The 27,477-nt window shown below is 27.3% G+C and overlaps 2 protein-coding genes across 2 annotated transcripts in view; one reads left to right on the top strand and one right to left on the bottom strand.

The window, feature by feature from the left end:
* Positions 1–1,646: 1,646 nt before the first annotated feature.
* Positions 1,647–27,477, bottom strand: part of LOC136089457 (nuclear cap-binding protein subunit 1-like) — a 151,507-nt gene continuing 125,676 nt past the window's right edge. Inside the window, exons 23-28 of the mRNA XM_065815467.1 lie at positions 16,384–16,487; positions 16,231–16,291; positions 16,095–16,160; positions 15,673–15,822; positions 15,487–15,600; positions 1,647–1,922 (exon numbers count right to left, since the gene is read on the bottom strand). Coding sequence (XP_065671539.1) covers positions 1,809–1,922; positions 15,487–15,600; positions 15,673–15,822; positions 16,095–16,160; positions 16,231–16,291; positions 16,384–16,487 — 609 coding nt within the window. The 3' untranslated portion in view covers positions 1,647–1,808. The remainder of the gene's footprint in view (positions 1,923–15,486; positions 15,601–15,672; positions 15,823–16,094; positions 16,161–16,230; positions 16,292–16,383; positions 16,488–27,477) is intronic.
* Positions 23,442–25,889, top strand: LOC136090368 (uncharacterized). Its single transcript, XM_065816959.1, has 5 exons — positions 23,442–24,254; positions 24,361–24,465; positions 24,636–24,756; positions 24,892–25,046; positions 25,299–25,889. The coding sequence occupies exons 1-5, from the start codon at positions 23,442–23,444 to the stop codon at positions 25,887–25,889; spliced, it is 1,785 nt and encodes a 594-aa protein (XP_065673031.1).

Below are 27,477 nucleotides of genomic sequence, written 5' to 3'. Positions count from 1 at the left end.
TTGTTAAATTTCAACATATAATTAAAGTTACGTAAAGAGATTTTATACTTTAAACTTTGAATGCTAATTTCTAAATTTAAACACAGTGTCGTATAGGACACTTGTATTCCGGACTGACGATGTGCTAATAACTTTAAAAAAATTGTTATGTTTTTTGTTATTACAAGAATATTTTATTTCATAAAATTTTTAAAACAGGAACGTAAACCCACCTAATAAGTCAAGTTCCAATTACAAAAATATTGTACGTATTGCCCTTTGATATATTATATTATTTTTTCAATTTAGGTTTTTGTAATGAGACTTTGTTATGTTGTATTGTATAATATTAATAACTTTTATTAATGTTAATAACTTTTATGTATAATAAAATACTTTTATGTTCTAACAACTTTTTTTGTTCTGCAAAACGTTTTTTCCCCATTATTTCATTCTTGTTGAAACATTCTTATGGTAATCTTACCAAAATTGATGTTTCTTAATATTACAAAACTGATATATCTTAAATACAAAATTGAGATATTTAGCAACAAAGTTTATTTATTAAAAAAAAAAACTATTTGTGTTAGCTGCGGAAAGGTCCGGCAGGACATCCCAGAATACAATTTCGATCAATTAACAGGAGTTTCGCGAAGTGGATAGGCTTTGGACGTTAACCTCAGAAATATTAAAGCAAATAATTCGAAACAAAAATATTAGTTATAAACTCACTAATTATTCATGTTGTACATTTTCATATAATGTACATTTTTAAGCAGTGGTAAGAAATAAGATTTCTAGCGTACGTTTTAAACACGAAGCGTTACAAAGGAAGTTTCCCTTAGACTTATTAATAATTTACGAGAAATTCTACCACTGCTTTGACGTAACGCTCGTTTGCTTAAACTCTCTAATAAATGAGATATTGCCACAATAAAGTTTTCAAGTAAAAGTAAATCTGTAAAATTTGATGTAATTTACATAACTTGAGGTTTACTTGTTAGATATTTGCATAGACTTTCGTTCACATAGAGAAAATACAAATTATTACGGGTTGTGGTTTTAAAAAAGTGCTTAATAGCTTTGTAAAATATAAGATATTTACACATTTATTAATTATTACCAAAACATAACAATTTTCAATAGTTTTCAATTGTATGACTTAAAGTAAAAAAATATTTAAAAAAACCCGCCGGTGTCAGGAATCAAATCTGGAATTTCTGCATTAGGGGCCATGCGTTCTAACCACACGGCCACGCAAGACATTGTCCAGCTCAAGTTTTAAAACTATATAATATATTAAAGACTTAATCAAACGGAAACAAGTGCTACAGATCAAATCTTAAGGAGATATTGCCGCAATGCAATTTTCAAGTGAAAGTAAAAAAACTTGACATGTTTTAGTATTTTAAAACTAAAAAACTTGATATATGTTTTAATATGTTTTTAACATTACATAATTTGAAGTTAGCGTAAGTTAGATATTTGCATATACTTTCTTTGACTTTTCTAATAAAAAAAGTGCTGCTACTCTTTCTCGCTATTACTTCGGTTGCAATGGCTGCCAAGAGTATTGTGTCAAACACGCTCGAATGAGCATTAATAAGTTCCTTATTTTAATATTATATGATTACTGTTAAAAAAAAATATTAAAAAAAACAACAAAATTTATCAATGAGATTTATTCATATACATTTTACTATTAGTTACAAATCTTTTCTTAATGCAGGTGCTTCTTTCAAAAAGCAAAATTAATTTCATTGCTTTTTATTGAAGCTAAAAAATATTTTTTATTCCTTGAATCCACTGGTGTACAGTCAATAAATAATTCAAGAACGTAGAGACTTGTAACGCCTAAATACTTCGAGAATGTGAGAAGCGATGTCTGGCGTAAAAATTAATTTCTCCATTTTATCTGAGTATTGATCGATTTCAGCATGATACTAAACACAACATTATAAAATTATACTAAACACAAAATTATAAAATGGAAAAGTATGTGCTTTTTAGATATCTTTATTAGTGAGGTAAAAAGTTTATAAATAATTATTTTTTATTAGCCTATTATAGGTAATATAATATTTTATAGGTAATTGCCTAGTATTAATATTATTTTACAAAACCCAGTGGTACAAGATGTGTTTCAGACGTTTAAAAAACGTATTATTACGTTTTTTAAACGCCTAAAACACGTCTTGTGCCTATGGATAGCGATTGTCGGTAAGAATCAGACAGTCACGAATATTGAACGTCACTAACTCCATTATTTTTCCACATATGTTCTTTGTATAATATGTGCAATGACAGATACAAAATATTCTGTTCTAAACATTTGTCGCTAGACGATGGCGGTACTTTATAAATCGAAGAATTCTAGTCAATTTTCTTTTTTGTTTTATTTCATACTTTAAAAAGCAATGTCCTGTATATTATTAGTTTGAACATTTTTGTCAACCAGTTTGCGATGAGCCAGCCAAAAGTTTTACTAAAAAAAAATGCAAAGGAAAACTCAATAAACTTTATTGTCTCAAAATCATTGTCTTTAAGTACAAAAATTGTAAAAAAACTACGAACTTTGAGTGGCTTTGAGTAGCTATTTAAGCAAACATAACCACATGGATTTATTTACACCAAATAGGTGTGGGTTTAGTTTAATTGCACGTGGTTGCATCGGCACCATAGAAAATCAGCCGTGAAAAACACGTTTTTGAAAAAATTATCTTAACCAGTTAGACGGCAAAAAAAAAATTTTAAAGTCATGTCAATGTCAACCTGGTGCTCAAAAGAGGCGAAATTTTTCAAAAATAGTAATCATTTTATGTAAATATTATTATTTTAGATATTATTGCATAAAACTATCGTTTTTAAAGTTTTTTTTACGGTTTATACAAATTAAATTTCAAACGTATTTTTTTTTAAAAAAATGAATACCAATTTTTATACAATTTCGCCTCTTTTGAGTACCAGGTTGATAGAGTTTTTGAAGAAATCTTTTGCGGATATTAAGGACCCGTTAAATATGCAAAGGTCAGATAGGACCCATTATTAAATTAAATCTAATTTTTTTTTATAATCTAGAGCAAACCTTATGGCGTAACAGGAGAAACTTTCAAAAAAAGTAATTTTCACCCTACCCTTAAAAACAGTAGTTCACACCAGGAATGTGGAGTCCCGAAAGGACTCCGGCTTTATATCTCAGATTTTTCCTGGTCTCTGGTTTCCAGAAGCTCTAAACATATTGGTTGATTTATATTATGCTATTAGAAATAAATTAATGAAATTTAATGACTTGGACTAACTGTTTTTAAGCCCAGAGCCCTTGCCGCCATTATACCTTGATAATTGATTGTTCCTTTAACCTAAAAGTCCTAATTTTTTTTTTACCAACAGTAGTCCTTGGTGTAGTTAAGGCAGTTTAAAAATATTATAGTGTCTGTATGATATTTTGTTGACTACGACATATTTCCGTTAAATGATCAGTTCTGTAAATTATGAAAAGACGAAAAAAATTAAAAGGATAAATTTTGCGGTATCATAAAATATAAATGTTTGTGGCAAAAAAAAACCCAGACCGAAGATTCTTTTTTTTTAAAAAAAATCATCTTAAAATCACGATTGCTTGTCCAAATTTGAATAAGATTTTAAATAAATACGCTTTTTAGGTGAAATAAACATCATAGTTTAATAATATGATCTGTTCTGATCGCTTATTGGCAATTTTTCTTAATTATATGCTCTTTCTTGGTCGGAATTCTAGTCTTTTTTGTGCAAATTATTAGAAATACTGTATTTTGACAACTATAAATAGTTAATATACGTCAGAACCGATAAGAACTAGGATCAAAAGTGGGCTAAGGCACTTTTTAAAAGGTTTTAACTAAATTTATGTTAATGCTGATGAGCGAAAGTGATGTAAAGACTCTAAAATGGTGTTCTTTAGATTTACTATTAGGGGTAGTAAAAAGGTATTGAAAATTATATAAAAAAAAAGTCTCTTTAAATGTTAAAAAACCTGAAGCAAAAAAAAATTACACTATCAAAAACTTTGGTCATAATACGCTGTTAAAATCATGCTAATTTCAAATAAAAGAATTTGAATAATTTGTAAATCGCCTTAACTACACCGAGTCAGAAAGCTTTTTAATATTTTTAGACCTCAAAGATACTAACAACTATGAAGAAGTAAACTTTTTGTGAATTTCAAATCCAGAGTCGTTTTTGGGACTCCGCATCCCTGGCTCCCACACAATCAGTTGACTTTATTTCCATATTGCATGGTGTTGTTGACTAAAGAAAGTAGTTCCGATTTAATTAGTTCGATATATTAACCTGTACCAAACATTTTTTTCAGACAAACTGTGATTATTCATAGACCATCATAACTTTTCGAAAGATACTATTATTTTCGAACTACTATTATGCTCGAGATACAAAGTGGATCAAGTCAGAAAATAAAAAAGATCCAGTGATGGACTAGTTCAATCAGAAAAGTTCAAAAGAAGTAAACATTCAAAGTGCGAACATTTCTTGATATTTTTTAAGTGATTTGTTGCAAGGTGTTCAATACAGTGTGACTAAAGTAAAGTTCGATAGTGGAGACGAACAGAAGGTATTACATGCTACAACTTCGATAGTGGAGACGACACTATTATCGCATGCTATTAAAAAGATTTTGTGTAGCTAAACAAATTTTGAGAATTGAACAGTTTAAAACTAAGTTTAGCTAAACAATATCTTTTTATCTTTTAAGCTGAAAAACAAAAGGTTATTTTAATGTATATATATGTATGTATGTATATGTATGTATATATATATATATATATATATATATATATATATATATATATACATATATATATATATATATATATATATATATATATATATATATATATATATATATATATATATGTATATATATACACACACACACAAACACACACACACATATCTATCTATCTATCTATATATATATATATATATTTATATATATATATATTTTTTTAATGTCATAACTATACTTTCTAATGTTATAACTATATTTGAGATGCTCAGCAATATTATTATAACTATATTTTCAGTAAATATCTATATCTATATCTATATCTATCTATCTATCTATCTATCTATCTATCTATCTATCTATCTATCTATCTATATATATATATATATATATATATATATATATATATATATATATATATATATATATATATATATATATATATATATATATATATATATATATATATTCAGAGAATAAAAAAAAAAATGCCTCCAAAGTAAAAGATAAAACGCACTAGAAACATGTTAGAAATATTTCTTACGAAGAAAACGAGACTCTCCCCAACAATAAGCTTCTTAATGGCAAAGATATTCTGTAGTATTATATATTATATTCTGTAGTATTATATATTATATTCTGTACTATTATATATTATATTCTGTAGTATTATATATTATATTCTGTAGTATTATATATTATATTCTGTAGTATTATATATTATATTCTGTAGTATTATATATTATATTCTGTAGTATTATATATTATATTCTGTAGTATTATATATTATATTATAACCAACTTAGAAAGCTAAATCCAAACGCCAAGCAAATAGATTTAATCAGGTGTCAATTCAAGATGAATTCTTTTGAGCTCCAATATCCTGCAGAGAACATCCACTGTGTAATGTCCAAATTGGTTGGGCCATGGAATCTAGCTGGACTCCCTCCAATTACAATGGACAATATAAAGCAAACCTTTCAAATACTTTTTTTATGTTTAAAAAAAAGTACTTTAACCTTTAATTCAATTTACCATTTATATTTACACAGTAGAAACATTTATGCTATTTTATTACGTACTTTTCATTGTATATAAAGTATTTAAAATTAAATGTTTAAAGTATTTATTTAAAATTAAATGTTTAAGGCACGTATTTTATTAGATGGGAATTCACCTAAATTTTTTATTTGCCATGTATAGGGTAAAGATAAAGAACACAGTGAATTATTACAACATGTTAAAGAAGAGCCGTCACAGGAATGGTCCATCAAATACCAAGTCAAGAAAAAATTTTCTTCAAGATCTTCTGAACTGCTTTTAGATTAGTAGAAATCCTGAATAACTGATTGATAAGATAAGCAAAGATAAAAAGAGAACTTATGGAGCTAAGAAAAAAAGGTTTTCATATGCCATTGAAAGATCACAGTAGAAGCATTTGACTACCAGGAAAAGTGCAGGAGACACTGCAAATGATCTTAACATTTCACACAGCTCTGCAAGTAGTCATGATAGTAATTCTGACTCAAACTTTGAAGCAGATATAGGCAAAAAAGAATCTGGCTCATCGATTCTCCTTCCAAAAGATATTCTACAGAAAACAGCACTTACTGCTATAAGAGAAGGACTGTCTCCTAGACAGCATACTGCAAGTATGTCCAGTATCATTGCAAACTCCGGAGGTTCTGTATCAAATTTTGTTATGTCTAGCGCAACATCATTTGTAGAGGAGGTTTTGACCAAAGAAAGAGAGAAGATTAGAAAACAAATTTCTACTCTTGCGCTGTGATCAGTATCCCCTATAGTTCTACGCTTTGATAGCAAGATTGTTAAAGAGTTCACTGATGGAAAAAAATTGCAATATCACAGGCTTGCTGTATTAGTTAGAATAAATGGACAGACAGAGCTACTTGGTATTCCACCTCTAACTTCAAGTACAGGAGAGGAGGAGAAAACAGCGATCATGGAACTTCTTGACCAATTTGAAATTACTGACAAGTTTCATGGATGTGTTTTTGATATGGTTTTATTATTGAAGTTGCATCTAGATATTTATTGACCTTTTTCATATTGAAATTTATTATTAAAATATCATTATTGAAAGATAACAAACGCTATTAAATGTCAAATATTGTGATAGACAACCTAATATGGTCACATAAAAGAAGGACAATCCTAACTCATTATTTTAGACAATTCTGTAGCTGCTTTAAACATTACATTCTGACTGTAAACACCAAAGGCACTGAAAAAAACCTTATCGAAGAGCAAAAAATGCAAAAAAACAATATTTTCGAAAAATATAGTTGTTTATTTGACCTACTATTCAAACAAATAAAGCTTAACATTGGATTTTAATTTAATTCTTATGTATAAAATTGCCTTAAAAAATTTAACTTTTTAAAATTGATCCATCAGAAAGGTCCCCTCAATTTGACTTAAAAAAAGATCAAACAGCTTTAAAATGAACTTTGGGCCCATTGCCTGGACTGATTGAGTGGTCCAAATGTGATAGAACTTTTTTTTTTAGTAATATCCATGGTGGGGCACTATATGAAAAGCAATGTTAGTTGAAATTTTAAAAAGTCATTATTTTGAAACACCCTAATATATATATATATATATATATATATATATATATATATATATATATATATATATATATATATATATATATATATATATATATATATATATATATATATATATATATATATATATATATATATATATATATATATATAGATATATAGATATATATATATATTTACTTTTTTAATCTTTGGGCTCGTGGTTGTCAGAGGACTTGTTTAATTATTGACCAGGTTAATTTGGGTGTTATTTTTTAGTTTTCTTTTATCTGCCATATATACTTTGAATGGGTGGTTGAATTTTTCAGCTTTTTGTGAATAAGTGTTTGTGGTTAGCCCATCTTTTTTTCCATTCACCTTCTGCTAGTCCAATATATACTTTTTCTGGAGTGTTAGGGGGGGGGGGGAGTATTATACATTTATAAATAACATTAGAAGCTCTACATTTATATATATTTATATACACGCATACATACATACATATACATTAGTATAGGTAACAGGGGGAGGGCAGAGGAGGCAATAGACCCACTAACTTTTTGAAGATTTCTGCTCTTTCTATTTAAATTCTGATTCTGACTCCCTTAGCCTCCCTTAATTTCCACTTCAGCCTCCCAACTTTCTTTTTCCTCTGTATATACATATACCGTGGCGTAGGAAGGTCAAGAAAGTTGGGGGCTGAAATGGAAATTAAGGGCAGATAAGGGAGCCAGAATTTGAATGGAAAAAACAGAAATTTTCCAAAAGTTGGAGGGCTATTGCCTCCTCCAACTCCCCTCTCCCCCCGTTCCAGCGCCATTGTATATGCATGTATATACAGTATTGGCCATTAATAACATTCCATCATGTTATTGTAGTATGAATATAAGTTTGAAATTACATATTTTAAAAATTAAAAGAGATTTTTTCTTCAATTTTTTTTTATTCAAATAAATCAAATAATTACTATATAAATTTATTATAAAGTAATAATAAAATAAAAAAATTAAAAACTGAAATATGGAAATGAAAACAAGTGTTAATATGTATCAAAAAAAAATGTGGCCAAAATAAACAAACCACATCAACAAAATTAACTAACTATAAGAACAAAAAAAAATTATAATACACAAAAAATTAAAAAAAAACAAAATTAATATTTTGTTGACAATCCTTAAGCTTTTAAGCATTCATTGATCCGTTTCGGCATGGAATTCACTAAATTCTTAGTAATATCTTTTGGAACATTATTTAGTAATTTTGTTACTTCTTCTTTCAGCTGGTCCAGATCTTTTATTTCAATTTTACCAAGATTGTGGTCTAACCAAGACCACAAATTCTCTATTCAATTGAGATCTGGACTATTGGCAGGCCAAGACATGACTTTAATGTAGTTTTCTTCAAACCATTGCTTGCAAATCTTAGCAGTATGACATGGAGCATTATCTTGTTGGAAGATAATTCCCATTTCTTTTCGGAAAATGTCAATATAAGGCATCAAATAATTATCCAATATGTGTAAATATCTTTGAGAATCAAGCCTGACATCAAATAGTTTGAAGCAACCGACACCTTCATAGTTCATGCAGGCCCAGATACCTTTACTGCCACTACCTTGTTTTTTTCTATACATAGAACAATCTGGGCGCATTCTTTCATGTGGCATTCTTCTCAGCATTAATCGGTTTTTTCTTGAATCAACCTCAATGTTAATTTCATCGCTGAAAAGAACGTTGTGCCACATGCTCTTAGGCCAAATTTTTCGAGCTAAGCACCAGTTTTTCCTTGCTTTCTGATGTTTTTTTGATAGACGGGGTTTTTTGCAAGCAGCTCGCCACATGTAATTATGTTTTTGTAGTACTCTTCTAATTGTTCGAACACTAGCAACAACACCAGAAGCATACTGCCATTTTCGACTGAGATCAGTAGATGATAACTTTCTATTTTTTTTCACTATGCAAATAAGTGAACGTTCATTTCTTTCATTTGAAATGGTGGGTCTTCGAGGACGCGGAACATTTTCAATTGTTTTGTATTCATGATATCGGTTGATTATTCTGCTAACAGGTGGATGTGTTGTGTTTAAATGTTTCGCAATTTTTCTCATTGAGATGTTTTGTTCATTCATAGCTATGATTTTACATTTTGTCATATTATCAATAGTTTTTCCAGTCATTTTGATTTTTTTATTGCTGAAATGTTGTAGTTGCTAATTAGATGCTAAATTTTATATTTCATTTACACAAACATTTTAAACATTTGTAACAATTTTTAAGAAAAACTCTCTAACAATAATTATTAATTTGCAAATAACTTTAAAGTTTTACTCAAAGACAAACGCAATTTTAAAGGAATTTTGAAATAATAGAGTGGATAGTTAATTTTGGCCATTATAAATACTTTAGATTATGAGGTAAGTGTTAAAAAAACCCAGATGATTAGCGCATCAATTGATACTTTTATGAAAATCTATATTTATTTAAAAGAAAATATGATACTCATCAATTTACACTTTTTATATTTAAAATGAGTCAAACAATCATTGATTTATTATCAATCAAAGTCGAATAATATCAAAAAAACCATGGTGGATTGTTATTAATGGCCAATACTGTACATATACATACACATACATACATACATATGTGTGTATATATATACATATATCAGGCCTTGTTACGAGATTTCGCTGCGTAGCGAAAACGCGTAGCGCATTTCTAAGTAACTCAACTCAGCAAATATATTTTGCATCGTTAGAAGTTATATTGCGTCACTAGCGTCTTTTCAAGTACCGCATTGTAATTAAAGTTATTTTATTAACGCATTAAAAATCATACAGTTTGTTTTTTTCTCACTATAACAAAAGTTACAAATAAAATCTAAGTTCTTATTAAAAAAATCATTTTTATTATTTTCTTCAAATATGAACTAAATTTTATTTTGAAAAAAATATTTTTTTCATGAAACGTAAAATATTTGTTTATTTTCTTATGATTTTATATTTGGTTTTTGGTTATTTTATTAACTGTTAATACATTTTTTCTTATTTAATTTGTGAACTCTTTTTAATAATGTTTTTAAACAATAATTTTTTTTTTTGTTATTTATCAGTTACCGATAACATATTCGTGATCATAATTTATTTTCGTAAATTAAATGAACGTCATTAAAACTTTACGTTATTGAATTAACAATAAACATAATATCTTATTAATAAAATATTTACATCAAAATAAATCGTGCATTTTTTAAACTTATTATGACTAAAAATAATTTTTATATTTAAAAGGAATTTATATATTTAATTCCTTAAGATAAAACTTATACATATACATACACATACATATATATATGTATATATATATGTAGGTGTATGTATATATATATATATATATATATATATGTAGGTGATATTTTTTCCAGTGTTACTTTGATCAGGTTTTAGTTGTGCAAATTGGGGTATTTTGAAGTGCTCAACCAAGTTTTTGTAGTTTGTACTACTGACACAAATACAGGGAGATAGGATGGAACAACTATGATTTTAACAAGAAAGTTAAAAAAACCACTGCTTTGGTTAATGTGTAGACATCATATTTACAAACTGAACATTAAACATGTTTACAAAGCTTTAACTGAGATTAAAAGCAAAGGCTCAAGTAATAAACTTTATTCCAACTTTAGGAAGCGATCGGAGAAATCTTTGCTATTAATTTCTGCTCCTGATGCTAAATATAGATTTAAAAGGTTTTCTAAGTCTCACTCACTTTTGACTCAGGCATATACAGTTTGTATTTTGAAGCAAAGAGTTTTATAGAGTTTTCTTTGAATAACACAACTTTTACAAGGGACAATTACAAACATCTTGTAGAATATCTTGCATTTTATTTTAATAAATCTGACTAGTTAAAAGATTTTAAAATTTATCAACCGGAAGCCTGTCATGCAGCTTGTTTAATGGCAGATTCCATATCTCAACTAGTTCTTAAAATTTCATCACTAGTAATTGATGATCCATGTGAACAACAAAAAGAAAACATTTCTAAGATGTGTTCTATAATAGAAAATTTTCCATGCATCCATGTTTTTGAAGTCTCATGTTGCTAAGCATTCTGTTTTAAATAACTTTAGATTGTTTCAATAATGCACAAATTATACAAAAATAATTAAACTTAAAGGCAGGTAACGCACTGTTGAAGAGTATGCAAGCTCATTCTTGGTACTTTTCTCTTAAAACAGTTATTACGGTTTTTGCTGATTCATGTCTTGATTTGCAAACTAAATCAGACACTTAATTTTGCTTCAGCATAAAGTGCCTGAAATTGAAACTTTGAAAAGTCAACGGTTGCTGTTCTTAATGATAACACTCAATTGAAAGATTTGATTACAGAGGGAAGTTGGTTTATTTTTATAAAACTGGATTTAGTGAGATTAAGGTTTGCTTATATACCATTCATGCTAAAGGCAACTTAAAGGATCTTGAATCTTACAATAACTTTGTTTATTTTTAACAAAAAACTTTAATGTTACAAATGATTGTGCCATAAGTAATATCAGAATAATCCAGCAATTTGTTAGCTCATCTCAAAAGGAAGAACAACGATAAAATATCCTATTAGTAATCAGACAACATCACAAATATCTACAAATATTTCCCAGAAAAAAAAGAAGCTATTTTTAACAAATATAGATTAAAATAAGAAAATGTATTTATGCAGTTGTTTTTATTTTATATACCATTGCTTTTGAAATTATAACGCAAAAAACTGGGCCCTGCAAACCTTTATTTTTGATCAAAGGGGGTCTTGATTTATGAATCGAATTGAATCACAAATCGAATCAGCACTATGGGGAAATCTAAATTTAGGCAACCTTTTTCAACAAAAAAAAACACGATTCATTTTTTTCAAATCGAATCTCGAATCAAAGCAACACTTGATTTGCAAATCGAATCGATTCACAGGGCCCTAAAATATATCTATAATAAAGCAGAGCAGTCTGTCTGTCTGTCCCTTAGGCTAGGACGCTTATGACAACAGGGAGCAAATATAAAATGTAAATACGTTAGAACTTTCTAGAACTTTTCTAAAGTTCCTAGAACTTTTCCAAAGTTTCTAGAACTTTTTGAAGTTTCCAAAACTTTTCCGAAAAATATTTAAAATTCTCAAACTTTCTAAAACCTTTTTACTCCACACCATCTTTAGATTATGAGTTGTTGGCTGATAGTTCACTCCGGAGGATCATATGTGCAAATCAAGCCATCACAAAAAAAGCGCTCAGTAAAGCAAAATAAAATCATTGCATTTGGCATCATAAATGGTTTCCATAAACCATTGTATACGGCAAAGTGCAGGTCATGCGGCAAAGGTTTCTCTGGAATGTGGAAACATGCTATCCTATTAATTTTGCTGATTTATACTCAAAAGTTAAAATAACAATATTTTTTATAAAAGTGTTACATACAACAGTTTTTATTAAAACTGTTGTATGTAACACTTTTATAAAAAATATAAATGTAAATTATGAAAGTGTTACATTTGGCATAGGGAAAGCAACACAAGAATTTCACTGAAAATGATTGGAGTCAGGTGTGTTTCAGTGATGAATCATCCTTTTACATCATGGATGAGAAAGCAGCCTATGTACATAGGAGACCCGGAGAAGAATTTTATCCTGACTGTGTTGCAGAGACAGTAAAGCACCCAACGTATGTCATGGTCTGGTCAGTTATCTCTATTCATGGGCCTGGACAACTGTATATTGTTGAAGGCACCATGAATCAAGTTCAATACAAGAAGGTGCTTGAGACACAACTGATGCCTCAACTTGGCAAATGGTGTCGACGGAGACCGTTCACTTTTATGCAAGATGGAGCACCTTGTCACACTGCAAAGACAGTCAAGAAATACTTAGCTGACAACCACATTAGGCTTCTGCAGTGGCCAGGTAATTCACCTGACATGAACCCCATTGAGAACCTGTGTGTCAAACGAAGAGTAGGAGGGATGAAACCAAAAAACAAGATGGAACTGACCGAGGCTTTGATCAATGTCTGGCATCATGACGACGAAATCCGTAAGCTTTGCCCGAATTTTATTCATGGGATGCCTTTAAGGGTCCTGGCACTGTTTAAAAATATGGGAAACCATACAAAATATTAACTGATATGTTTCAACTATTCGAACTTTCATTGCCATTGTAATTTATTTCATTTTCTATTGTTACTTTTTGCATTTTTATTGCAATTTTAACTTAGTTTTATTAATGCGGATTTTAAGTCATCTTGGCATTTGAATATCAAGTCCTAATTTTGCATTGTATTTAATTGTTTTTATACTTAAACAGTTCAATTTTGTGCTTTTTTACAATAAAATATTGCGCTTCTTAACTTTTCTAATTTTTTGTAATGTTTTGAAGTGAAAATGTTGCATTATTTATGAATAAATTTCACAAATGCATCAAAAATTGCATTTAGTCTAATAATTTGGCCACCACTGTACACCATAATTTTCAACCCCAATAGTGGATGATTTGTGTGTGCGTGTGTGCTTTATAAGTGTCATACAAGCAAAAAAATTTATTATTATTTTACTGAACATTTAGATCAAATGTGTTTTCTAATGTCATTTTTAGATAAGTTATTATAATCTAACACAGCTAATGCATTTATAACATGTACTTTTTATATAAATGTTTTAAATGCAATCTTTATACATAAAAATCTTCCTTTCTTTTTTAAAATTTTATATGTAATCTTTACACATAAAAAATCTTTGTTTCTTTAAAACACTCTACAAAAATAATACACAATAAAATATCTTAATCTAAAAATTATTTTATTCTCTATCTTTTGTAAGAATTTCTTAATCTAAAAATTATTTTATTCTTTATCTTTTGTGAATATTTTACATCGTAGCTGAAGTAAAAGCTAGAAATATGTTATGCACAAGCTCAAAAGACAAGCTAACTTGGAAAAAATCTACTTTTCGTTGTTCCACAAAAGGGATATACATAAAAGTAACATATAACAACTTGAGAGTTTTCTTGCTTTTTTGGTATTGTGCTCTATCTTCCTCCGGCTTATTGCCATATCAAGACCACATACCAAGGCCTGCAATGACAAGTTCAGCTCACTAAAGAGCATCATGACCCGCTTTGATGAAACAAGAGTGTATGAGTTTAAGAAGAACGAAGGATGGTAGAGTGAAAGTCAGAAGAAGTCGAGTTAGAAAGAAAGCATAGAGAAAGCATATACTGTACTAGTTGTAGAGTGTGCAACTTTATACATTATATCTAATATTATACATTATATCTAATATTATTTAAATTAACATTAGACATTTTTTGCAATTGTGTTTCAGGGTTAGGGTGAGGGTTTTATTGCTTTTTTTAAAATAATGATTCTTAAATTGACAGACTTGATTATACAAATTTAAATTAAAAATGTTTATTTTTCTGCTTTTATTATTTTATATTTTTAATTAAATATTTAAAGAATATCTAAATACTATGATGACAAAAAGCATATTTTGAAACAAAGAAATTTATAAAACTATACAAGTTTATTGCAATAAAATTTTTTTTGAAAATTTCTGGAAATTTTCAACCCTACTCACTTATATCTAAATTTTAAATATTGCTTTGATTGCAACTATTTTAAAAGTGAAATATCAAGAAAAAAGAATAGCAACTAGCTTTTATAAAACATTTATTACAAGTTGAAGAACACTATTTTCTTAAAACATTTTAGTTGTTTTTTTCTCGAAATGTATACCTTTTTAAGAAGAAACTGAAAATATTTAAAATATAATTTGCTTAAATAAAACTTATATTTCTTTGAATGAGATTAAAATTAATCATACTTCCATCTTCCAGATTTCAAAAGAAAAAATATGCGAAGAAGAAAAACAAACAGAATTGGAGACATTCAGTATTTATTGCTTTAAAATTATCTAATTTCTACTAACAGTGGCTTTTAAGACTTTCAGGAACTTTTGTAAACTTTGGTAGATTTTGAATACTTTCTATCAAACTTTAAATTGTACTGTTTGTAATTACAAACCAAGTGCATAACAATTATTCTATTGTTCTTTGCAAGATTTCCTTATGATTTTGAATCAATTTTAACTACAAAAACAAAACATAAAATATGCGTACCATGAGAAATATTTCTTGCAGTCTTTGTAAAGTATACCTATACCAAGAATTCACAACTTTCCTGCCTTCTCGCTCACATTCAGCGACATGTTCTGTGATGATCATTGTAAACCGCTAAGAATTCAGAAAAAAAAATTGCAAAATAATTTAAAAATAAATTCTACCAAAATATTTAGTCATACATACTTGAAAAACTATTAAAAACAGCTCTTTCTGATCTTTCTTAGCAGTCTCAACTTTTTGTGTTAATTCTTCGATTTCTTCCTGTCGACGTTCTATTTCCGAAGGTGAAGTATTATATGTTTCATCATCCTCAGATTCTCCATGTTTTTGCTCCTAATTAAATTTTAATAAAAATACAATTATACTTGTGGTGTAGGCACATAGTTCTAATTATCAGGTGTAAGTGGTGCACAGTTACCCCTGATTAATAGGTCTAAGTAAACCTTTAGAAATAAACTTATACGCAAAAATATGGTTTTTTTATCAATAATTTTTATTACAAAATAATTCTTGAAAAATACGGCTAATTGCATCAATTTTATAATCAATACACTTTTATGACATGATGTAATAAAATATTAATAAATATATTTTTTTATAAAAACCTCTCGTTTAGCTTTATCAATTAGAACATCCAAACGTTCATGTGCATCTTCTAGATCTTTTTTTACCTGGTATTAAAATTTTTTTTTACAGTTCAGTGAAGTAAATTTGAAAATAAAACTTTTGGAAAATTATTACCTTTGATTTATGTTTCATCATTTTTTTTAGGGTATTGTGTATCAGCTCCCAGGTTGTATATCTTAAAAAAATTTTAAATTTATTAAATGTTATTATGAAACAAATAAAAATCAATTCAAAAAAATATTATTATATAACTATTATTTACAAAACCTCATAAATTCATTTTCCATTTCTTTTGAAAAAATCCAATTAATAACTGTGCTGCACTGAATATATTGAAGTTTTACCATTTTATCAATGACAATAAGAACCATCTACAATGAAAATTAAAACATTAAAAATAATTAATACTATCATTATTTTGATGTGTTGTGTATTTGCATTTTTGTATTTAGTATGTTGTATGTATATTGTATATAGTATGTATATTGTATATAGTATGTATATTGTATATAGTATGTTTAGTGCATTTTGGTATATAGCGTACTCAGTGGACTTTGATATAATCCATGCCCTTATATAGTATAGTGAACTCAGATTATTTGGATATATAGTGTGTAAAATTAATTGAGTTATATATAATCTGAAGGAAACTTAAACAAAAATTTTTAAACTTTTTAAAATTAAAATTTCTACTTGAAAATACTTGATTTATTGAATTATTAAAAAACTCAAAAATCAGAATATACCCTGTAAAAATAAAGATCTTTATAGGTCTATTCCACACAAACTTTTTCTATACTTTTTGCATATATCTTTCTCCTAGCTACCTGGATCTATAAACAAAGGTCTTTTCAACACTATTTATACTTATCTATTCAACACCGATCATTTCTATGCTTATTATTTATTTACTTCAATATTTTTATTGAAGTAAATAAATTTGATTTTATTCAACACTGACTATTTATACTTATCTATTCAACACCGATCATTTCTATGCTTATTATTTATTTACTTCAATATTTTTTAGTAAATGATGGAAAAATAATTCATTCAAAAAAATTGTTTTATGAGCAAAAACAATTTAACATATGCACCTTTTTAGCATACATAAAGAGCTTATTAAAACCCTTTCCCCATTTATTTATTTTTAAAGAAAAATTCTGAAATAAACTACCTCCTACTTTAAGAAAGAAAATTGTCTCTTCAGTGCGTTTGATGCGCACATTTACCTAATTGAATACGTAAACATTAAGCATAAATAATTTCATAGATAAAAAAATAAATATAAAAAAAAATAATTTTATTTGTTAAAATAAAGTTTTAAAGTTTTTTCTAGCTACGGCCTTTTTTTTTTCTTTCTTTTTTTTGCCTCTACAGCAGCACTTTCTGGAGTAGCAGGATGAAGCCCATCCTGCTACTCCAGAAATTGATTTTTTATGTTTTTTTAGTTTTAAACTAAAATTTTATTTCAGACTATCTGCAGCTTATTAGCACACTCGCCCTGTAATTGGGAAGAAAATAAAAGTTTGAATTTAAAATCTTTTTTCCCACAAGAATGAAATTTCTGTCTTTAATGTGCGTTAAACAGGCAGAATTATTAGCTAATTAGTTGAGCACATTAATAACACAAGTATCATGACACTAGGGCAATAAATATCTCCCGGTCTTTTAATGTTTTTAAAAATGTTAAGCTTTTTAAAAAATTCTCTTCGTTTTGTTTGTTATAGTATATGATATCTTTATGCACTTCAAAAACGCTGTGAGCTAACCACTTCGGCCACTAAGGTGTATAGTTTAAATAATACTTTAACACTATTGAACAAACAAAAGACTTTATAAAAGCGGTAAATCCTATAAATCAAAATTTATCAGAGGTATTGTGAAGCAGTTATAGACTGCTGATTCAAGGGTCTGATGCATTGCGAAATTGCTTTAAATAGATAAGTCATAGCTAAAAAAAAGATTGTTATAATATTTTTTAAGTAACTCAACAATTAAATTCTTTTGTTCATCTTACTTTATAAAAATTATTTCAAATATTTTAAACTTTGCTAACTAAACATGAAGTTACAAACTAAACATGAAATGGTTATAAAAAAATATTTACTTGTTTAATTATTATACAATTCAACTAATAATAATTTTATTAGGATCTTGTTGAAATAAAGCATAAATACATAAACAACAATTTATATTATACTCTTTAATAAATTGAAAAAAGTTTGTTTCCATATTAAAGTATCATTAATAGTAAGTTGTTATTTTATATAAAATAGTGTCACTTAATTTTATTAAAAAATTATAAAAGAGAGAAGATTAGAATATTGTTTTAGTTAAGTTTTTATTTCATTAAGAACTCATTTCATTTTTTAGTAATTGTCTCTCGTTAGTCAAGTCAAGTTCTTTTTGCACATTTTTGTAATGATTTTTAAGATATTAAAGATAATTAAAATACCTTATATTAGTTGTGTTTGATTTATTAATTGAAGTGCTTTATATTAAAAAATGTATTACTTTTAGGCTTGTATTTTCTCTGGTTTTTTCTTTATTTATTTTACCATTTTTATGTTATTTTATGATTTTTTTATTTTTTATTTTCTTTTTAAATTATATTTGTTTTTTCAAGCCCTTTTTTTAAAACAAACAAATTATAAATATATACAAAAAACCGTCCCAAAGTTTTCAAAAAAAAAATTGTATGCGTGGTCATATAAGGAGTGCGACCGCACTCCTTTTCTTAAAAGGTTTGATATATATATATATATATATATATATATATATATATATATATATAAATATATATATATATATATATTTAAATATATATATATATATATATATATATATATATATATATATATATATATATATATATATATATATATATATATATATATATATATATATATATATACAGAGTTGTTACGACATAATATGTCTGGCAGATCTGTCGACATATTTTCAGACATATTTTCTGCCGACATAAAATATGTTCCACATATTTTCGATTGACATATTTTGACATAACTTTATGTCTGAATTATTTTCTGTTGACATAAAATATGTCAAACATATTTTCTATCGACATATTTTGACATATTTTTATGACTGAATTATTTTCTGCTGACATAAAATATGTCAGACATTTTCTATTGACATATTTTGACATATTTTTATGTCTGAATTATTTTCTGCTGAAATAAAATATGTCAGACATATTTTCTGTCGACATATTTTGACATAATTTTATGTCTGAATTATTTTCTGCTGACATAAAATATGTCAGACATATTTTCTGTCGACATATTTTGACATAATTTTATGTCTGAATTATTTTCTGCTGACATAAAATATGTCAGACATATTTTCTGTCGACATATTTTGACATAATTTTATGTCTGAATGATTTTCTGCTGACATAAAATATGTCAGACATATTTTCTATCGACATATTTTGACATAATTTTATGTCTGAATTATTTTCTGCTGACATAAAATATGTCAGACATATTTTCTGTCGACATATTTTGACATAATTTTATATCTGAATTATTTGCTGTTTGATATTCTTGAAGAAAAAATCAATCTAACAAATTTATTGCGCATTTCAACTTAATTTACAGAGTTAAGTAAAAATAGTTTAACAAATTTGTTGCTTTTTTGCAATCAATTATAATTGAAGGTCAACAAAAAAAAAATTTTTTCTGGTGCCGAGCAAACAATTAATTTTTTGGATTGCATTTCACATTTTGATTTCAAATATGCAACTCATTTTTTACCATCACGTCAAGTAAAGTCCCTAATATTGTCAAAACAAAAGTTGTTCAAAAGATATTTGGGTTCAGATCTTAAATATTTGGGGTAAAGTCCCTAATATTGTCAAAAAAAAAGTTGTTCAAAAGTATGTCAACTTGGGTCTCAAAAAAAGCGTATTTTAAAAGAGAGTATAGAGATTTTAGAAAACATAAAAATTTCTCCTTAAAATTTTTTGGCAAAAAAATTATTTGAAAAAATGCTAAAGGCTCTTAAAGCTAAAGGCTCTTAAAAAAGCTAAAGGCTCTTAAAAAAATGTCAACAAAATGTTTTTCAGCAATAATACAAAAAATACTTATTTTTATTACAAACGAATAACATCTTTAAAATCTCTATGAAAATACGCTTCTTTTGAGACTCAGGTTGACATACTTTTGAAGAACTTTTTTTTCGACAACGTTAGGGACTTTTCCCCAAATTCTAAAGATTTGAACCCTTTACAATTTGACGCGATGGTAAAAAATGAGTTGCATATTTGAAATCAAAATAAGAAATCCTACATAAAAAACAAATTGTTTTCTTGGCACCAGAAAAAAATTTTGTTTTTGTTGACCTGTGTTATGCTTCATAAAACTTTTATTTTAAATCCTATAAGCAAATATCTTTTGTTTCATAAAGGTCTTTTTCTGCCCTTTTTAGCGATGTATCATTTGATAGTATTGAGTCAATACTATCAAATGATACATCGCTAAAAATACTTTGTCAATACTATTGACAAAGTATTTTTAGCGATGTATCATTTGAGAGTATCGACTAGTATTGATGCATCATTTGATAATATTTGATAGTATTTGATAGTATTGATTAGTATGGATTAGTATTGACGATTTCCCTTATTAGAATGTAAAAACCATCACAAGCAGAGTTTTTATTACTGAAAATGGTTTTTATTAATATGACTAAACTTAAAATTATTCTCTTGATTAAAATAATATTTTAAAAAAAAACATTTTTAGTTATTTTTAACTAATAGTTGATTCATTCAATAAATTATTCTCCATTTTTGACTTTAAATCGTAAGGGAAAACGAAAAAAATAATTATTCCAATATATATTTCACTCAAAACATTTTATGCAAGTTTATGGCAGTTAATTATGCTGTTATAATGCAATTGTCAATTATTTTGTTGTTAAATAAATCATAACTATTATAACTAAAAGTATATTATTCGTAACTAGTTATAAATTTTTACCGGTTAGTCTTTTTAATATGAATTTAATGAGCTGAATATAACTTTTGTGAAATATTTCAAATTCTTCAGCTTAAATGAATTTAATTTGGCACGAATTTTTTGAAATTCTGTGAACTGTTTTTTTCATAGAATCTTTTGAAGTCAATTTTTCATAATGAGATCTTTTTCAGGATCAACTAGTAATTAAAAATAACTGAAAAAGTTTTTTTTGTATTATTATTCTAATCAAAGAAATAATTTTAAGTTTTGTCATACTAATAAAAACCACTTTCAGTAATAAAAACTCAGCTTGAGATGGTTTTTACATTCTAATAAGGGAAAGCGCTAATACTAATCAATACTATCAAATACTATCAAATGATGCCTCAATACTAGTCAATATTAGTCAATACTATCAAATGTCAATATTAGTCAATACTATCAATGTCAATATTAGTCATAATCAATAAACAAGTCATAATCAATAAATAAGTCAATAAATGCCAATATTAGTCAATACTATCAAATGATACATCACTAAAAAGGGCAGAAAAAGACCTTTATGAAACAAATGATGTTTGCTTATAGGGTTTAAAGTAAAAGTTTTAAGAAGCATAATTGATTGCAAAAAAGCAACAAATTTGTTAAACTATTTTCACTTAACTCTGTAAATTAAGTTGAAATGCGCAATAAATTTGTTAGATTGATTTTTTCTTCAAGAATATCAAACAGCAAATAATACAGATATAAAATTATGTCAAAATATGTCGATAGAAAATATGTCTGACATATTTTATGTCAGCAGAAAATAATTCAGACATAAAATTGTCAAAATATGTCGACAGAAAATATGTCTGACATATTTTATGTCAGCAGAAAATAATTCAGACATCAAAATATGTCGATCGAAAATATTTAGGACATATTTTATGTCAGCAGAAAATATGTCTCAGACATATTTGACAGATAACAACCCTGTATATATATATATATATATATATATATATATATATATATATATATATATATATATATATATATATATATATATATATATATATATATATATATATATATATATATATATATATATATATATATATACACTAGACTGCTTCATTTTGGGGTCATGAAAAAATTTAAAGTACCATGGAGTTTTAACTATTTTTATTTTTTTGAGTTTTAACCACTTTTAGGGGTTGCTCAAGTGCCCTAATGGTCTAATTTTAGACTTATTTACCCTTTTTTAAGCTTATTTTCAACACGTTTGAGCGGGTTCTAAAACTCAAAATAATTCTATTTTTTTTCTTTCCAGAGTTTCTTCTAAGTTAATAGAAAAAAAAAAAAATGCATGGTAATTTAATTTGCTTAAAATATTTTGTCTAAACCTAACTAAAAAATTGCATAGTTATGCGGATTTTTACCAATTTTTACGCTTTGCATTTACTTTAATACTTTAGCGTACTTGCTTAAACACGTTATGCGAATTACTTTTTAGCAAAGACGATATTTAATTTCCATTTAAAAACGCGGGAAATAATTATTGATAACTTTCATGATACACTTACTTCATATGCTTATTAGAGCTATTTACTACAGTTTTATTCATGTCGGGAAAAAGTAAGAAAAAAGTAAATTTTTTGGTTGGGGAATCCAGGTCATCCTTACCAAAAGACAAATTTTCTACAGAGCAAGAGGTTTTGCAATACTTCTTGCATTTAAAGGAGAAGCATCCAAAACAAAAAGAAAGTAGAATTATCCACTGTCCGTTGACAAAACACTTTGAAATCAGATGCCATAATGAAAAGTCTTTATGCTGCACTCTTTCAAAGTTAATTGCACCTTGGTTGAAGGGTGGATTTCAGATTTTGCAATTACAAACAATTAGGTAGGTACCAGACTGTATTTGTTTTTGTTTTATTTGTATATTATTAGAGGAAAACAATTAATATAACAAATATCTGCTGTTAAATAAATTAATTAACAGAAATAGATGTGTTGTAAAATGTTCAGAACCTACAAATCACATTTTTTAGTAAAAAGATAGAGAAGCTGATCCTAACTTGGAAACTGTTAAAAAAAAACAAATCAAGACAAACTTTATCAGAAATTGAAAAAAGGAGGAAATTTTTAACTCAGATGAAAAGGATCTTTTGGATTGCACCTGAGCTCGATACTCTGGTTGCAATCATTAAAGCTGATAAGAAAAGAAGTTGTCGAGACAAGACTGAAGATATTGCTTTTTTATTAGACCAATTAGGAGATAGAAAAACAAGAATAGGTGGATTAGACACAAGGTACATTTCCTCTGTTAACAGGAGTTTATCCAAGTTTGAAATGAGATCAAGTTTGAATGAAACCATGTCAGAGAGTGAATTCAGCTCAAATGGATCCGATAAAAATGAAGATAATGATGATTTCCCGTATCCAGATCCAGAGTTAAAGAAGAAAGTCAAAAAACCAGATACTGTTCTACTTCCAAAAGATATTCTCAAGAGAACTGCTGATACTGCTGTTGGAGAAGGATTAAGTCATAGGCAGCATACTGCCATGGTTAATAGTATAATTGCTAAATCAGGTGGAAATATAGATGAATTTAAATGTTCAACCTCTACAGCATTAAGAGCAGCAGATAAAGTCATTTATGATGAATCAAAGAGGATCAAGGACCATTTGAGAAATTTCAGAAATAATAATAAGAACATTTTAGTTCAACTCCATTTTGATGGAAAAGTATGTCATGAATATACTGATGGGAAAAAATCAGAAAAAGATCGATTAGCAATATTAATAAACGGTAACATGGAAACGCACCTGTTGGGAATTCCAGCTATTTCTTCCGGAACTGGCGAAAATCAAAAAAATGCGATCAGAGATATCTTGAATTGCTTTGACCTTACAAACAGTATACAAGCTGTTACATTTGATACAACCAGAATCAACACTGGAAACAAAAATGGAGCTGTTTCTTTACTGGTAAATGAAGTTTTTCAGCGACCAGTTTTATCTATTGCATGCCGACATCATATAAACGAGCTACACATAACACATTTCTGGAAAAATTATCCAAGTAGTGCTACTTCTGGACCAGATAATATGCTGTTTAAAATATTAAAATCAACATGGAATGATCTTGATGTAGAGAACCAGGTAGGGTTTTACAAAATTGGTTAACATTTTTGTAAAATATTATTGTACCCTAGTATTTCTTCAATTTTGAGCTCTTTGATTTTTTTTTGACATTTTAAATAAAAAGGTGTTGAGAAGATTGACTATTCCAGATGAAACATGGCTTGGTCATCAAAAGCATGAAAGCATAACGTTCTGCAGAAATATTATCACCCATGGATCTCTGAAAAAGGTAGCCCGATGACTAGATGTTTTAATATGTAGTTATGTATACAATATGTACTATGAAGTAGTAATATATCCTAGATTTTTCTTGTTTAATTCTATTATTCTTTATAAAACAAAAGTATACATACCTATGTTTATTGCATTATACCAATAAACTTCTGGTTTAACTTTTAGGATGGGGCTACAAGGAAGGACTACATTGAGCTGACAGAGCTTACACTTATGGTGCTTTCTGAGGAAAAGTACAAGTTTCGTACACCCGGAGCAATTCATCATGCCCGTTTTATGGCAAAAGGTAGAGAGTTTTAGGTTTATGATAGGAAAAAGTCCAAAGTTAAAAATTATAGCTTCATAGCAAAAAAAAATGAATTTGTTATACATGATCAAATATTTAGCTTTTCAAAAAAAATAAAAATGTATATTTTTATAGGTATCTACTACCTAAAGCTCCAGCTTATGATGGATGCAATACCCAGTCTGACAAATCGACTGAAAAATGAAATTACTGAAGTGGCAACTTTTGTGGCTGTTTTCTATACTACCTGGTTTCTCAAAGCTGAACTATCTGCTGTGGCTCCTCGTCAGGTAGGTACCAAGTTAACAAGTATGATATATATATATATATATATATATATATGTATATATATATATATATATTTATATATATATATTTATATATATATATATATATATATATATACATACATATATATACATATATATATATATATATATATATAAGGATTCTATTATAAATAAAAAGTTTTGATTAAAAGTTTCTAAAATATAAATTTTTTTAAGGTAAGCTAGTTACTTAACAGTTTTTTGTTTATCCAGGATATGAGAGCTCTTTGGCAAATGAATAGGTTTAAGGAGTACAATTTGATTGGGGCAGAATCAGTCATTGAATCAATCAAACGGCACACATGGTTTCTGGACCCTTACCTTGTTGTTCTTGCCTTAGCTGATGAAAACTGTGAAGAAAGAGGTGAAATTGCTCAAAAATTATACAGCTTTGAACTTCGTAGCTTAGATAAATATTCGTTAGCCCGAATAAAAGCTAACATGGAGGTCCTCAATTCTTTAGACTTCAGTGGACCGAAGCCACCAAGCTTAGTTGAATTGGTCACAGAAAATTCGTGGCTTTTGTTCCTTATGATAGGGCAGAGTAAAAGTGACTGTCAATGGATGAAAACCCCGCCAGAGTATTGGACTTGTAACGATTTCTACTTAAAATTTAAAGATGCTATTTTTAATCTTGCAGTTGTTAATGATTGCTCTGAAAGAACTGTTAAACTCATAAAGGACAACATTGATATTGCCAGAAAGGAAGAAAAAAGACAAGATTCACTTTTATTCATGCACAATTACAAAAGGAAGTATGTTGGAAAAAGAAAAACCTCCAAGAAAAACAAAAAAACAATATAAAAATATTGCATAATATTTGTAAAAAATAACACTATTATTAAGAAATATATAAAATCAAATCGCTAGACATTTTATGACTTTACATATCAACAAAGTTATTACGTTGCGTAAAAATTGGAAAAAATTGCACTAAATTTGGGATTTTATAAATAGATTTGCATGAAATATTTCAGATAAATAAAAATACCATGCATTTTTATTTGTTTTTTCTAACTTAGAAGAAACTCTGGAAAGAAAAAAAATTTAATTATTTTGAGTTTTAGAACTTGCGCAAATATGCCAAAAATAGGCTTAAAAAGGTCTAAATTCAGGCAATTGGGGCACTTGAGCAACCCCTAAAAATGGTCAAAATTGAAAAAAAAAAAAAATTCTATTAATAAAATAGGGGTCTGCGCAGCAGATAAGACTCCATGGTACTTTAAATTTTTTCATGACCCCAAAATGAAGCAGTCTAATATACACACAAATAATTTTAAATGTATTCTACAAATTAAAGCCCTGAATGTTCTTAAAAGAATAAAATAATAAAAAATCACTTACTTAAGTTTTTTCATTTTACACTGTTTCATCATAAACACTCATCAGAAGTGATTGTATGAAGAACATGCATGGAAGTGTTGTTACATCAACCAAGAGTTTGGGTAAGGGGGGTTACTGTTTTCTTGTATACATCACATCTTGTATATCTTGTATTTGATCATATAGTAACTGTTGCTTTAATCACTTGATCTCCTTTTAACAATTTTCTGTTTGTTCTTGTTAACAATTTTTCATCGTGTGTTCTTCATTCTCAAAATTCTTTATTAGTTATAAAGAAAAATGAGTTTGTACTTTTCATTTGAGGTTTAAGTAAGTTTAAGTAAGTCCATAATGTCTTAAAAATCATTACAAAAATGTGCAAAAAGAACTTGACTTGACTGATGGGAGACAATTACTAAGAAATGAAATGAGTTCTTAATGAAATAAAAACTTAACTAAAACAATATTCTAATCTTCTCTCTTTTATAATGTTTTTACTAGTTGAGTAAATATAATTAATTTTATTTACTCTTTTTATTTAACTAATTTTAATTTTATTTTTTAATTTAAAGCGTTTTAATTAATAGTTTAAAGCTAATAATTTTTCTTTTATCGCCATGTTGTTGTTGCAGCGCACAGGTTGATTAATTGTGTAATTTACAACTGTCATATCAACATTGGTCAAGGATTCTAATCTTACTAATGGTAATTTTTCTTTTAATGTTTTATTTTCTTTGTAGACATTAGAAAATATTAAAGTTTCAAATTTTTAAATAATTAAGTTAATTAATTAAGCTTAGATTAAATAATTTTAACTTTTTCCAAATTCTTCGTAATTAATATGTTTTTATTTCAAATTAAATTTTTATTTCAAATTAAAATAAAATCATATTAATTTATACTTTTATTTTTATTCATTAACATTTGTTAAGATTTTAATTTTTTAAATTTAGTTTTGTACTTTTTTTTTTAGTTTTTTATTTCTCTTTCCAGTTTATATTTTGTTAATTTTTAATTTTACATTTTTAAAGTTTACATTTGTTCAATCTGTGCATTTTTTATACGTGCT

Source organism: Hydra vulgaris, chromosome 13, assembly GCF_038396675.1.
Source record: "Hydra vulgaris chromosome 13, alternate assembly HydraT2T_AEP".
In the NCBI taxonomy this organism is placed as follows: domain Eukaryota; kingdom Metazoa; phylum Cnidaria; class Hydrozoa; order Anthoathecata; family Hydridae; genus Hydra; species Hydra vulgaris.
This window is presented reverse-complemented; position numbering and strand designations above follow the sequence as displayed.

Coding starts and splice junctions, on each gene's coding strand:
- LOC136090368 (XM_065816959.1), top strand. CDS start 23,442: ATGAGATCAAGTTTGAATGAAACCATGTCAGAGAGTGAATTCAGCTCA. Junction 24,757..24,891: donor TGCCCGTTTTATGGCAAAAG/GTAGAGAGTTTT, acceptor ATATTTTTATAG/GTATCTACTACCTAAAGCTC. Junction 25,047..25,298: donor CTGCTGTGGCTCCTCGTCAG/GTAGGTACCAAG, acceptor TTGTTTATCCAG/GATATGAGAGCTCTTTGGCA.